Source organism: Protopterus annectens, chromosome 1.part0 (genome assembly GCF_019279795.1).
Source record: "Protopterus annectens isolate FY-2018-M chromosome 1.part0, PAN1.0, whole genome shotgun sequence".
In the NCBI taxonomy this organism is placed as follows: domain Eukaryota; kingdom Metazoa; phylum Chordata; order Ceratodontiformes; family Protopteridae; genus Protopterus; species Protopterus annectens.
This window is the reverse complement of record NC_056725.1, coordinates 1,742,195,855-1,742,211,321: the sequence shown is the minus strand read 5'-3', so window position 1 is coordinate 1,742,211,321 and position 15,467 is coordinate 1,742,195,855. Positions and strand designations below refer to the sequence as shown.

General features: G+C 42.5%; 1 protein-coding gene across 1 annotated transcript in view; it reads left to right on the top strand.

The window, feature by feature from the left end:
* The first annotated feature begins 768 nt into the window (after nucleotides 1-768).
* Nucleotides 769-15,467, top strand: part of PPIL4 (peptidylprolyl isomerase like 4) — a 614,262-nt gene continuing 599,563 nt past the window's right edge. The window contains exon 1 of the mRNA XM_044069026.1: nucleotides 769-911. Coding sequence (XP_043924961.1) covers nucleotides 842-911 — 70 coding nt within the window. The 5' untranslated portion in view covers nucleotides 769-841. The remainder of the gene's footprint in view (nucleotides 912-15,467) is intronic.

Here is a 15,467-nt window from a genome sequence, read left to right as displayed (position 1 = left end):
AACTATTAGCATTGTAATCTCCTATGAACCTATTTGCATGCAAATATGAAACAGTAAAATATACTTCAGAAATGACTCAAAAGGCATTTCAAACATTTACCACAATCTAATTTCTTGACAGGTGGAAACCCTACAAATAGCTGATATAATGTTACCCTTATTGTGATACCTATTTCGTGCCAAAGTAGAAATTATGTTGTAAATCTGGGTTTTGTTGTAACAGTCTTGTGTACAAATTTTTTTAATGACGTTTGATGTTACACTGGAAGTGAGCCATTACCTATCTCACAACTGTCCCTGTTTTTGACTGAAATTTTAGCTTTGTCCCTCTTACTCACTCCTAAAACGGATGACTTTTGAAATTACACTGAATAAATAATGACAATATTTAGAATTATAAGACCTCTTTTTCTTCAGAAAATTTATATTAATTCACATTATCTTATTCTATCAATGTTTAACGTTAATAAGTTAATAGTACTAATATTTTGAAACTGCCCCGGGCCTGATTATTTATGAATGTGTCTCTGTTTATAATTGACCCTGACTGGTTGAGAGCTATGGGCCATGTGATGTTACAGCGCTTAAGTCAGTTGTTTGTGCCTGTTTCTGCAAAAAGAACCACATCTGGGGCATCCAGAATTACACTTAGCCCATGTCATGATATAATTAATTTTATTACACACCTACAGCTGCCATCTTAGTACCTGCTGTAGAAATTCATCTTGCCCAGCAGATGGCGAGATTTTTCAAAACACTCGACCCAGCTAGAAGCACGGTAGCTTTGCTACTCTGACAGCAGTTAGGGCTCAAACTTTTGTAAACAGTGGTAAGCTCTGGGATGGCTGTACTATTAGAAACTACTCTTGGAGACATTGTAGTCGATTTATATACGGAGGAAAGACCCCGAGGTAAGTGGAGAATGGTAGACAACGTGGGGCCAGTTGACGTTTTGCGCAAGCGCGTTGAGAAGACGCGGAAGTTTAAGTGTTTTGTTTAGTAGGTGGTGTGACCAACGAGGGACAGGCTGTGCATTCTGATGTGCTTATGAGTAGTGTTAGATTATAATATTGTCATGGGTCTGCCATTGATTTGGTAATACTATGCAACATTAAGTCACGAAATGGCGTTTGCCTATGAATGCATATATTGCCTTTACTGCATGTTTCAGATTTGCTCATGCAACGTGCAATGCATATGCATGTTTAAAAGTAGACTTGTCTCATAACAGGTTTTATTTATCCTGGATTGTCTAGGTGCCTTGAAAACTGTTGTAAAAGTAAATATGTCTAGCAGCTTGCAAACAGTAGTGTTTCTAGACGTATAAATTGTTAAAATGTGAAGTACTGAACTATGCATAAATAGGTCCATGACGTAATTATTTCCTTAACAAATGCTGGATATCCGTTTTTCTTGTGTTGCCTTAGAAGTCATGCTTCTAGTTTCCTGATGCATACAGCTTGGGATTCCTCATCTCTATTCACTGACGTATTCCTAACATAAATTCCCATATCTCCATTAGCTACTCTTTCCTACACAGCCTACAGTATTGGTTGTGAAATGAGAGGCGCAAGCCTGGTCCAGAGTGATAATGGTATGCTTTTTCGAGCATAGACCCTTAGCACCCTGAACTGGACGATGGTTTTGACCTTCTTGTTTTCCCTTGCCATGGTTTCTCTTTCTGGATGGGAAACTGACAGGATTTTAGGGATAGCATTACAGTTTTAGGTTTAGGGATTTAGGATTAAGGTTAGAGCTTTAGGTTTAAAGTTAGTATTGGATTTTAGGGATAGAGTTGTAGATTTAGGGGTTTAGGGTTACAGTTAGAATTATACCTTTCAACCTCTTGGTACAAGAAATCTGGACAAAGCTATAAAAGCGAGACAAAGGCACCACAATAGGGACAAAGTACTGCTCTTGCAAACATAGAAAGTGGATAAAATAACAGGTATTGCATTAGCATGAATTTTCTGAAGGGTATGAAGTCTGAAATTCAAATGTTTGCCATTATTTTCTAACTTCACTCTAATGATTTGCCACTAATTTGCCAGAAAACTACAATTTTATGAAAAACAGACCAAAGATATGAAGCAAAAATCTGTACAGTTGAGAGTTACGAAACTTAGAATTAGGGTATATGTCAACCGGCTTGCAGTTCCACTTAAAGAAAGTTTGAAAAAAATATTTCTGATTTCTCCAGACAGGTCTGACTTGTGTCCCTTATTCTGAAAAACAGCTTAGCAAATGAGCTGCACCTATATGAGAGGAATAACTGTCTTCCCTTCCCTTGCCCATTCCCCACCTTTCCTGGGATCTGAAGCACATCCATGGTTTATTTATTATGTCTGTTAATTGGGTTGGTGGGCTGGTCCTGGGACAATATATCAGCCGTGACCCAGGTATTGAGCATGTAAAGTACAATCAGTGAATACAGTAAGAAGTATGGTTACTTCTACTGGACAGGAAATTGTTCTGTTATAATGTAACCTCACTTGTGCCATATGAAGAGTGAGTTGAATGTTGTGTTTTAGGGTTATTGTTAGAGTTACAGTTTTAAGGTTAGGGTTGTAGGTTTAGGTGTAGAGATATTAACAGTAATCAACAAATGTTGCCAGTAAATGAAAAATGTATTTCTAGTTTCATTGGATCTTATTCTAAAAAACAACTTGGGCAATAATTATGCCCCTCAAGTAGGAGTAAACACCGCCCTGAAGCCCATACACTTTTCAGTGTTGTGTGTTTGTGAAGACAAGATATCAGGCTGGTGTACATTATTTGTCTAATTGTTTCACACTGCTAAGTGATGGACAGTTGTGAAACTCACCATACCCACAATACTCTCTACCTGTCTCGGGGAAAAATACAGTTAAATAAATTGGCACTCACCAGGCAGAAATACACATTCACTCTTACTAGATGATCATGAAACTCTTCAAATAAATATATCGAATTTTAACATTAACCCTTCTAGTGACCCTGTGAGTCGATACATAATTTTGTAATTTACCATTAAAGTGATGTTATAAACATGTAAACCAAATGCCTCCTTGCAATAGTAACCCCCCCCCCCCCCCCCACACACACACACACACCTGGGATCTAGTCGATGGCAAAGGTACAGTTCTTTTTAAATACCATCTGAGGATAGATGATAGAATACTGCTTGGAAACACTGTTAAAAATCACCATCAAACCATTAACCCTTACTACTTACTACAATTAGAACAGTTACTCAAACCTTTTCAACGTGTGCAGATTCATTTGCTACAAGTATAACCAGAAACAATGATCACAAAGAGAGCAAAAAAAAAAAAATAGTTGTAAGTGTCAAAATCTGTTTCTACTTCTGCATACAGTGTGAAACCTAGGTTACCCAACCCTGGGCCTGTCCAATGAAGCCAAGTCTTGTAGGTCTGTAATGGTAAAATTCTTTCCACTACTTTAACAAAGCAAGTAAGTCATTGTTAAAAACAGTCCAGTGCAACCTCACAAGCTACATGGCACAGGTAATCACTGCATAAAGTGCTTCAAGTAAATTAGCAGATATTCTGGTATTCCTTCTTCTACATGACCTATGTGTTTGCTGTGTTACAGAATCATGGTAAAAATAAATTAATTTTCTGTCTCTTAAGACCATAAGGGTCTAATTTATTATGTCATGATCCATTTTGATGGGTGCCCACTTGTTTCTCTGTATATATCAAGTTACACTTTGTCATATATGCATGCATGTTAAGTATCCATGTTCATCAAGAGCAAGTGCGTGTACTGAAGGCTGTACTAAGGCTCATATACACAACACAAGCAGAAGGTTGTAATACAATAAAGAGATGATGATGAAGCAAAGGGGAAGTTGAAGAAATAGAGACAATGTAGGATTGTGGATGCAGATCCTTAAGGAGAGTACTAACAACCATATATAATATTATATTCATAAATTAGCAGAAGAATTCTAAAAACTAAGTCAATACAAGAATGGAGAATGGAGATTTTGCCAATCGGGATGACTGAAAGTAGCAATACAGAAAATAGGCAATAGGGGATCTGAAATTTACTGGAAAAACCTGGCAAAGAAATCAAGATGTTGAGAGCAAATAACTCCAGCAGGAATGGGATGAGGCCAAGAAAACATTTGGACTGCAGGCTAGAGACTGCCTTCCCTACCAGGGCTTGATTTCAGAGTACAGACAAAGAAAAAGGGATGGGGGAATTTTAAGTGAAAGGCTTGCTCTAGTAGAGTTTTAGTTGAATGTAGAATAGAAACAGCTGTTTAAAATATTGCATGATAACTATAAGAATCAATCAGAGAAAGTTAGAAAAGATTGGGAATAGAGACTGAAAAGCAACTTACAAGACAAAAAAAGAAAGACATATGTATGGCTCCTAAGTATGCAACCAAGTCCAGAAGGTTTAGGGTCTTTGCTTAGAAGTGTTTGCAAAGGTATTTTATACCCCAAGCAGACTTCAGATAATGTTTCCTCAGGTAGACAGCAAATGTTAGAGTTGTGATGGAGAATAAAGTCTACACCAACTGTATTTGAAGTATTGAATATTACAAAAGAGGTAAAAGAATTGGAAGTGTGATCTTTAGAAAAGGGAACGAGCAAAATACATAGAAGTAAATGGAAATTTTAGGAACAATACATGCATTATAATGTTCAGGAACAGCAGTGAGGTTTAAGGGAAGACAGGAATTCAACAATTTTTTGTAACGTTGGACTGAAGATAGCAAAGAAAATATATGTGATGTTAGAATGGTTTGTTTTCTTTTCTTTTAATGTATGTTTGTCAATGTCTAAGTGATAATTTAATAGAAGTGTTTAAAAAGGTTGTTTGTGCTTGTATAGTGAACACTTTCTCACTATATAAGAGAGATCTAGACCTGGCAATCTGCTACTATTTAAGGAAACTACTAGATATGCACATGGGTAGGAGGTCAACTTTGTGTTGGTCCAATGTGTGCGGATGCTGTTTTTCTTGTGTTGTGCATGAACAGATAGTGTTTTTGTTGAGTATAGTGCATGTAGGTGAGAAAGATCTAAATTACTTGTATGGATAATAGTTGAGTGGTTGAATGAGTGAGTGAATGATTGAAAATGTGGTATTGGGTGACTGGTTAGAAGCTTATGATATGTGTTTGCAGGGGGCATGTATTGAGGATAAAGGAGTTGTGCAAGTCTTTGTCTGGAGTGACACTTACCACAAGGTAAGGACAATGTCAGAATTGGTTGTATTAGTTTTTGGGGGGATCCAAGAAGGGCTTGCCCCCATATTAGAAGTGTGTTTGGTATGTTTTGTAAGTGATTTAGATATGTGGGTACAGAAGGGTGTGTGTGTGTGTGTGTGTGTGTGTGTGTGTGTGTGTGTGTGTGTGTGTGTGTGTGTGTGTGTGTGTGTGTGTGTGTGTGTGTGTGTGTGTGTGTGTGTGTGTGTGTGTGTGTGTGATGGGGTGAGTGGGTGGGCTTGCACTGTGTTTCTCTGGGTTTGTCTGTGATTTGTAGACTAGCCAATAACTGTCTTTCGGCTTTTCCCGGTTAGGGGTCGCCACAGCGGAACTCCGGTCCACTAATGATTGGCAGTAGAGTTTTACGTGCTGGCTTGCCGGGCCTAACGCACAACCTTCAGCGAAGGAACGCCCATTCATGCATGTTGACACACAGAAAATGCTCTAACTGAGAATCGAACGTGCAACGTCTAACTGTGAGGTGACAACGCTACTGCAGCACCACCACCGCAGTTGTAGATGACTGTGCTAAATTGATTATACACATACATGTATGTATTTAATTTTAAGAACCTGTCTTTTATAAGGTCTAACAGACCAAACCCCACCATAAGTATGCAAAAGCATGCAGGGCAAGAAAATGTATCACTGGAGATATTGTGATGGTATGTAAAATCTACTTTACCATAAAAATCTTACAAACAGCAACTTACTCTATGAACATAACACTGAAATGGGCACCTGCAACATGGTCTTTGAATAGGTGCACTCAGCACGTGACACTGATAATGATCTATATGCATCTGTTATTGAATCCAAACAAGATAGTAAAAAAAAAAAAAAAAACACTCATTGACATAGTAATGGCACTGCCCAATAAAAAAAACAAAACAAAAAAAAACACTGCAGATAGTTGACCAGCATATACTTGATAGGGCATCATGGAAAAGAAGCCAAAATAATCCTCACCATAAGTAATCTAACTCAAACGGTGACAAAACCAGCTCAACCAACTTTTCTAGCAGTAGAGTACCACTAGATGTAGTATAAATCATTCCCCCGGCGGATTCTGCAAGCCCTGCATGGCGTGCAGGACTAGTGTAGGAGCTCCAGCAGGCAATATGTCTGTTGTGCGATCCAGGAATAACCTGTAGGGGTGTGCATGAGGGCTCCTGCACGGACTCAGCCCCTGTATGAAGATTACCCCATTTTCAGGCGAAATCCATGCAAATGAGGTAAATTTGCAATCCAGGAAGCTGGAAACCGGCTGTGTAGGACTAGTGTAATCTGCAGAAATGTACTCTGCCAATAACGGAGTACATTTCTGCAAATTACAAAACGGAGCCATGACCGCTCCAAAGAAAGGGTGGACATAATTTAGAAAGCATGCCAATGGCCATCTATAAAGCCATTGAAATGGAAAACACTTGCAAAAATAAAAAAAAATCAACTTTTATATTTTTTTAGCCAATCTCGGCTGTTTAAGTGTAGGGCAGAGGCACGTAAACGGGATCGGGGGAAAATAAGAAAAAAAAAACATAAAATAAGCATTCTAATCAAAATCACTATTTTGCCATTATACTCAATGGCAGGCAGAAGACAACATGGCCAGTGAATAGTGGTTGCTAAGGGGGGAGGCTCAGTGTGGGACATGTAACTATGCATTAGCAGGCAATCCTATGCAAATGAGGGTAATGATACTGAATCCCAGATTTCCCCTGCATGCTAGTAAGCACCCAACAGTGTAAGAGCAGGAATAGCTTGGTGTAAGCCTAGGACTTAGCTGACATTGTAATGGTGTGTGTCAGGCATACTGTAAGCAGACTGGAGCCCTGTGGCTCAGGTTTGCTCCTAGCTTAACAGAACTAAGCAAGGGTGTGTGTCTGAGGCTGCCTATCACTCTTTACATTGCCTAAGCGGGTGTGCGCTCCGCACACCGGGTTTTAAAGGAAAAAAACAAGTAAACCAGGAAATAGCAGCTCTGTGCACATTTGAGCACTGTGTTTGCGCGGCGTGCCCCCTGCCTTAAACAGGAAGGCAATGGGAAGGGAAAACAGCAGTAGGAAGGTAATCTAGGAGAACTAGCATAGCTGACAGGTGAAATGTATCAGAATCAGCCAATTACACAGGCAGCAGACCAGCCCAGCCCATAACACTACTATAAACTATGTAAACACCTTTCCCTCTGGTTTTTCCCATACTCTACACCACCGGTGTATACAAGCGGGGAAATTTTAACAAACAAAATGACGGGCTGCAATAACTATCATACAACAACATCTGGAAGAGGCTGAGGGTGGTGAGGATGTGAATGCTGTCGACCAACCCACAGTGAGGAGACGGAGAAGAGTGTACAGACCCAGGGGAACCTACCAGGAGCTACATAAGCTTGAGATAGTGGAGCGCTGTAGGGTGGACAGGGACCTCTTACAGCAAATTGTTGAGCTGTGCCGGCCACGCCTGACGCACAGAACTAGCAGAGGGGAACCCATCCCAGTGGATATCAAGGTATGTGTAGGCCTAAGAATACTAGCTACAGGTACCTTCCAAAGGCCAACTGGGGATATGATGGGGATCTCACAGGCATCAGCAGCCAGGCTACTCCACCAGTTCCTGGATGCCATGTCAGCACATGCCGGTGAGCACATATATTTCCCCAACACCCATGAGGCATTGGCCAGCAATATGCAACTGTTCCACCAAATAGCAGAATACCCTGAGGTAGTGAGTGCTATATACTGCACGCACATACGCATCAAAGCACCACCCGGTGAGCGGGGTAGGGTCTACATCAACCGCAAGGCCTTCCCCTCCATCAACTGCCAGGTTGTGTGCGATGCCCAGGGCATAATAATGAATGTGTTTGTTGGCTGAACTGGAAGCTATCATGATTCCCACATCTGGCATCTGACACAGCTGTACCAGAGATTTGCCAATAGGGACATCCCTTAAGGTCATCTAGTGGGTGATGCTGGTTACGCACTGGAGCCGCGGCTGATGACACCCATCAGAAATGCACACACACCCGAACAAGAACTCCATAATGAGGTGCATGCACAGACCATAATTCTAATAGAGCTTGTGTTTGGTATGCTCAAGTCACGGTTTCCGGTGCCTGGACACATCTGGTGGAGCCATGTAGTACTCACCAGCTACATGTACCCAAATTGTCATCGTATGTATCATGCAACGTAATATGATCTTGTGGAAACAGCTGCAGCAGGAACAGCATGGGGCAAGGCCACACAGCCCCCCACCATTGCCAAGGCTTGCACAGGCACATAGTGACTCAGAGGAGGAACAACCTGAGCCTGCCCCAGTAGGCAGAAGGAGGCATACCCAGTATGCCCTGGCCTTGGCAAAGAGGCAACACATAGCACATACACTGACACAGGGGGGGACCCAGGGAATGACATCTCTCTCTGACTCGCACATACAGTGAAATGGATGCCAAACATGACACTACCTGTGCTCAACCATGTGTAGGGAGTATACTGTGTGCATCCGACATAGGCATCCCTGCAGCACCACCCTCAATACTGGCACACCCACAAGGTAAGTCACTCAACCTACCATTTGCCGAATGGAGTAGTATGTGTTGTTACCTGTATCTATGGTATGGATGTGAGCATGCAAGGGAATTGGGTGGCTGAATAGCATGTCAGCAGATAGTAGACACCTACAGTGGCACCATGAGATCTGTAACAAATACTGGTGTCACCATAGTAGCCAGTACTACACAGGGCGACAAAGCCCACTGCAGGAAATGTGCTGGGCCACATGTGTGTCCATATGACTCACACATGCCAGTCAGGGAGGTACACATACCCAACAACAGTCTCAGCCAGCAGGACAGGTGTAGACAAACACAAACAATGGCTGTGCTATGGCCTCTGAATGATGCCTATGGGTAAGCTCCCCCCCAGGCCTACACAGACAGACTATGTCAGGTCAGGCAGTGGGATGTTAGTTCTGAAGGGTTGGAAATCAGAAACTAATATGTAGGTCAGTCAAACCTAAGACCTGTAGTACACTGATATGCCTCTAGTCAGCATGATAGGTTAGAATACAGAATGAAATGGAGTACCTGACATAGCAGTACAGTCATAGCAAATGTGTACAAGTGTCAGGTGTGCCCCCCCCGCCATCCTATGTAGAAATGTAGAAACAGTCAGGTGTGCCCCCCCAAACCTGTGTAGAAATAGTCAGGTGTGCCCCCCACGTCTGTGTATAAATGTAGAATCAGTCCGGTGTGCCCCCCCATACTATGTAGAAATGTCGTAACAGTCAGGTGTGCCCCCCCAAACCTATGTAGACATCTAGAATCAGTCAGGTGTGCCCCCCCAACCTATGTAGACATGTAGAAACAGGTGTGCCCCTTCCCCCAATCCAGTGTAGAAATGTAGTAACAGTCAGGTGTGCTCCCTCCCAACCTCTGTGTTGAAATGTAGAAGCAGACAGGTGTGCCCCCCAAACCTATTTGGAAATGTAGTAACGGTCTGGTGTGCCCCCCCAATCCGATGTACACACATCGTAAGTCAGATGTGCCCCCCCACTCCAATTTACACACGTCATAACAGTCAGGTGTGCCCCCCCCCCACAACCCTGTGTAGAAATATAGTAACATATATGTGTAGGTATAATACCACTGGAGCACAGATGCTCAGTGGTGGCCAAGGTAGCAGGATAGATTGTAGCATTTGCACAGTATGCAGGTATGTGTGTGTGTTAGGTTGGTGTGTGTTTCATATTGTGTGAGAGTGGTCAGTATGTATGCATGTTGAGGTATGACCTGGTGGCCATTGTCTACTACTTCTGATGACAGGGCCAAGTCCTCACAACTGCAGTGCCTAAGAAAATTCCCATCAGTATAACACATGGTAACAGTAAGCCATTGTAAATGTATAGTGGTAATATGTGTCACCATCTGAAAGATTTACATGGCATGGCTGTTGGGCTAGATACACAAGCAGTATACAGGGGAAAGTACCCCAGACATACAGTATTTTTTTAATTTTTTTTTTTTAATTTTTATTTTACATTTGTTAACCGGGAAATTCCAACTGGACCAGGTCCATTTACAGTGGAGGCCTGGGGAGAAAAGCTCCGAAACATTGTTACAAAAAACAAAACAAGAGAAGCAAATTTATACAGTCTTATACAAAGGTAATTTAAATAATACAACATGGAGTTAGACATTTTACCAGACAAACACTGAAAATATATAAAATAAATTGGAAAAAGACATTTTCCAGGAGAAAAAGTCAGGAATTCCATGTAATGTGCAAGTGTATAATGATTATGACAAAGAGGATCAATCACCTGCTATGAGAAGTAGCAACTAATAGCCAGAGTTATTGGCTGGGTTTAATACTGTAGAGGGTTAAAGTGAATAGCTTGGAAGTTGGAAAAAGAAGGGGGGAGATGGGTGAATAAAGGTTAAGTGATACAAGGACATAACCAGGTGTTTAGTAGATGTGATCTGAGGGAGTTTTTGAATTGTGGGGTGGTAGAGGTAGTGGTCAGAGAATGGGGGAGGGAATTCCAGTTTTTAGTAACGGTGTTGGAAAAGAGCACTTTGCCTGCAGTATTGTTTGCCCTGGAGATGCAGAGGAGAGATTTGTCACTAGATCGGAGATGCCAATTTGCAGTGTAATGGGTAAGAAGACTGGATATAGATGTTTTTTTTTCAGTGTACATAAGGAAGTTATATGCAGTAAATAGCTGGTGGTAGTTAAGTAGTTGTGGTAACTCTAGCCGTTTTAGTTCTTTTAGTACAACACAGTTATGTTTTCTATAGCTGGAGTTTGTAGCAAACTTGGCTATCTTATTGTAACAGGATTCTAGGTTGTTTAGGTCAGTTTTTCTAATATGGATGAAAATAGGTGCTGTGCACAGTAGTGTGGACAGAAGGTGACTCTGGGCATGGGTGACTCTTGCTTGGTGAGAGAGAGAGTTTTTGTGCCTATATGGTGCGCCCATTTTTTTGTGAACCGATTTAATGGTTTGTGAGATGTGGCTATCAAGGTGAAGATTGTTGTCAATTTCAATACCAAGAAGTTTGGTGCGGTCAGAAGGGCAATGCCATTTTTAGAGGAGATAGAAAAGGAGAGGAGAGCTTTTGATTTGTTAGGGTAAAATAGTAGTAGTTTTGTCTTATTGGGGTTTAGGATTAGTTGGATACCTGATATCCATTTTTCTACAGAGTTAAAGGTTTCCTGGGTAAGGTGCTGTAGAATGGTGGGAGATGATGCAGTGCAGACCAGGGTTGAATCATCTCATATTGAATAAGTGTGCCATGCTGGGTAGAGCTATTCAGGTTGTTTGTGAAAATAGAAAAGAGAAGTGGGCCCAGTATGGTAGTTGGAAGTTGAGGGGAAAGTGCTCCTTGCCATTGGACAGATTGTTGCCTGTCAGATAGGTAGCTATGGTAGATGGGGTGAAAGATAGTGAGGCTAGAGATTCTAGCAGCATGGAGTGAAAGACCAACCATGTCAAATGCCTTTGAGAGGTCCAAGAAAATGGCTGATGTATATTTGTTGTCGTTCTTGTGAAGGTTAACTAGATTAGAGAATGAAAAAAGAGCAGTGGTTGTGCTGTGATGAGAGCGGAAGCCATGTTGTGTGGTGGAGAGATGCTGATGTGTGTTCAGGAATTTCATGACTTGCAAATGGATGCATTTCTCTAGAATTTTAGATAGTATATATCGTGTAACTGTGAAATGGTCATACCCCTGGAATTGTACAAACAGGTATGCATCACATTATCTGGACCTGTAGTAGGGGATACTGGTGTTGTCTGCCCAAAAACTTGCAGATCACAAAGGAGGTAGGACTGATGTATTGGGAAACAGCTGATGTAGCTGCACATGCCAGCATAACTGGAATGCCCCATGCATATCTGTGTGTCAGATGTAAGTAGTGTACATAGCACACATGCACCCAGGTCACCCAAACACCCCCCACAGGTACCTCTCTGGTCATATCCCTGCTGTGGGGAATGGGTACAATACGACCCCACCTGTATATGGCAATAGAGAAAGAACGCAGTATGCAGTGCAGGTGTCCCATGCAGGTGTGTCCCTAGCCATAGGTAGCACCCTGCCAGCATCCACACCACCTGATCAAGACTGATAGAAGGTATTGGCATGAACAACTAGCGCACCTACCCTGTCACCCCAGGGGAATATATTGTATGGTGTTCTGAGACTGTAGGACTGACGGAATGCAATGGCCTACCACATCTGGACCGCATCAACACCAAATGGCCCACAGGTCTCTGCCAAAGGCCTGTGTCTCACATGTACTGCCAATGCATGTTATGTCATGGACACCCAAATAAGAACATAACACACTCCACATATGCAAGGCCATGTGGACAAACCACATTAACATGTCCACCATGTCCCACTGCATGAACTGTGGACCAACACCAAAACACAACTGTGATGGGGTGATAACCTTAGGGAAAGTATCAGAGAATGTATGCATAATGTATGGAAGAGGATAGAATAACAGGGGTGGGAGCATGGGCAGCATGTAATGTGCAAGGTCCGACACAAAGCTGTATGCACACATTATCCTTGGCTGTAAACACATAAATGGTTGGCTACATAATTGCCCGTACACCACAATAAGGGTAATGTCCTGACTCATGGCCCCTTCCTCTGCATAACCTGTGTGAATCTGTACAGCTGTGAGGTATTGCCACAGCAAGATAAGGCCATACTGTCATGTCGATGGATGTACAAGTATGGGATCCTCTGCCAGCACTGTACGAAGGTGCTGAATCGGATATACAGATCCAGCAGCAAGTGTCTGCAGCTCCCCCTCCAGAATGGCATAACTTAACATGAATATGAAGGCATCTGCCCACAATACCAAACGCAGCTGCAGTCACCCTTGTTCCCCAAGACATCACTGTAAGCAAGAATGTCCACCTGACAGTACATTAGGACAGAAAACATCACAGTGTATGACAGTACACATGTCTGAATATCTTTAACAGCAGTACCATGTAGCTGAAGCAGCACAGACAACAATCACCTACAGTACACACTATCCCCTGCACAGTTTGTCCCCATATTGCCAAATGATCGAATGCCCTGCAAAAACAGTTTGCTACCTGTAGGTATACAGCACAAAGGTCTGCATTGGAGTACAAACTACCTGGAATTGATCCACACATTCAATACAGAAGGGCATACTGGGCATGCTCACACACTTAGAGAAATGAAGGCAATGTAGAGAAGTGAAGGCAATGTCAGACAACAGCATACTGAAAGGTCATACTGGGCATGCTCACACACTTAAACAAATGAAATCCATGTCTGCAAACAACAGTGGATCGTACATTTCTGGCAGTTGCAGATGTTAGTGCATACACTCCTCAGTATGCACCAGTCATGCTTTGCATACAGTGGATAGGAATACATACCTATATCCAAAGACAACACACTATAATAAGCCAAAGTAGACATAGTACATAGATGTGTGGAAGAGAGTGACTGTGACAAGGAATCATCCATCATGAGGCCTGTCCCACCCAGCACACAGCCAAATGGCTACAACCACATGAGGTGTAAATATCACTCACTGTAGACAATAGCCAGTGGTATCCATCAACAATACAGACTATGTGGTGCAAGTGCTAGCTGTGCAACATGACTGTACAAGGAAGTAGTCATCTAGCAGCTGTATACATGTACCTGCGGAACATATCCCTGCGTGTGCCCGCATGTGGTGAGTCAATCTCTAGATGAATTGGTTATGGCCCATAAACACACTGCCCTCCCATAGCCCTACTATGACAAGCCTGCTGAGGTCATCCACTTTGAAATACACCTTTGGGAAAGGTGTAGCCCAGTAATCTCCGTGGCGCATCGCATAACTGCGTACTGCTGTAGTGTGATAATCTAGTTAAGTACGAGTTCTAATCCCAGACATGGCAACTGTGTAAGTGTGTCTCTGTCTGTGTAGAGAGCAATGCTTTTTAGGCTAGTCACACTCACTACAATTCAAATGCCCTACTTTGGCAAGGCTGCTGTTGTCATTCACTGTGAAATAAACCTTTGGGAAAGGTGTAGCCCAGTAATCTCCATGGTGCGTCCTATAACTGTGTACTGCTGTAGTGTGATAAACTAGTTAGGTAGGAGTTCTAATCCCAGACATGGCAACTGTGTGTGTGTGTGTGTGTGTGTGTGTGTGTGTGTGTGTGTGTGTGTGTGTGTGTGTGTGTGTGTGTCTGTGTCTGTGTCTGTGTATGGAGCACTGCTTTTTAGGCTACGCACACTCACTACAATTCAAATGTCCTACTTTGGCAAGGCTGCTGATGTCATTCACTGTGAAATACACCTTTGGGGAAGGAATACTCCCGTAATCTCCGTGGCGCATCCTGTAACAGCATAATGCTGTAGTGTGATATAGAACTCTGGTAGGGTTCTATTCCCACACATGGCAGGTGTGGATGTTTGTGCATGTGTTTCTATGTCTGTGTAGGGAGCAATGCTTTTCAGGCTAGTCACACTCACTACAATTCAAATGCCCTACTGTGGCAAGCCTGCTGATGTCATTCACTGTGAAATACACCTTTGGGGAAGGAGCACTCCAGTAATCTATGTGACGCGTCCTATAACTGCATAGTGCTGTAGTGTAATAAACTAGTTAGGTAGGAGTTCTAATCCCAGACATGGCAGGTGTGTGTGTGTGTGTGTGTGTGTGTGTGTGTGTGTGTGTGTGTGTGTGTGTGTGTGTGTGTGTGTGTGTGTGTGTCATTCATATCCTGTGTGGAGGTGGTTGTGAGTGTGTAACAACTGGACTCATTGTGGAGCGGGTTTTGCAAATTATGTGGTGGCCCTAGTATATGTTACAATGTCCACCTTACAGGGATAACAGATGTGAAATAGCTGAGAGGCTGGGGTGCAAATCCATACCCCTACATGTGACATAAAGGCCTTGCAAACAAAGTTAACAACCTTTTATTACCCAGAGAACACTCTCAACCCATGTCTCATATACACACACACACACACACACACACACACTTGCCTAGGCAACAACCGCTATGTTGGCAGTACCCTGCATATTGCCCACTGATAGTAACCATGGTGTGAATGCATGCAGTGGTTTACAGAGGGCATGGCAACCTGTCCATCAGTCCAATAGACACGTACATGCAGACAGTGCACCTTCACTATGTTCCACACTGGACACCTGTAACACCTGTGGTGCCGTGTTCACATCCC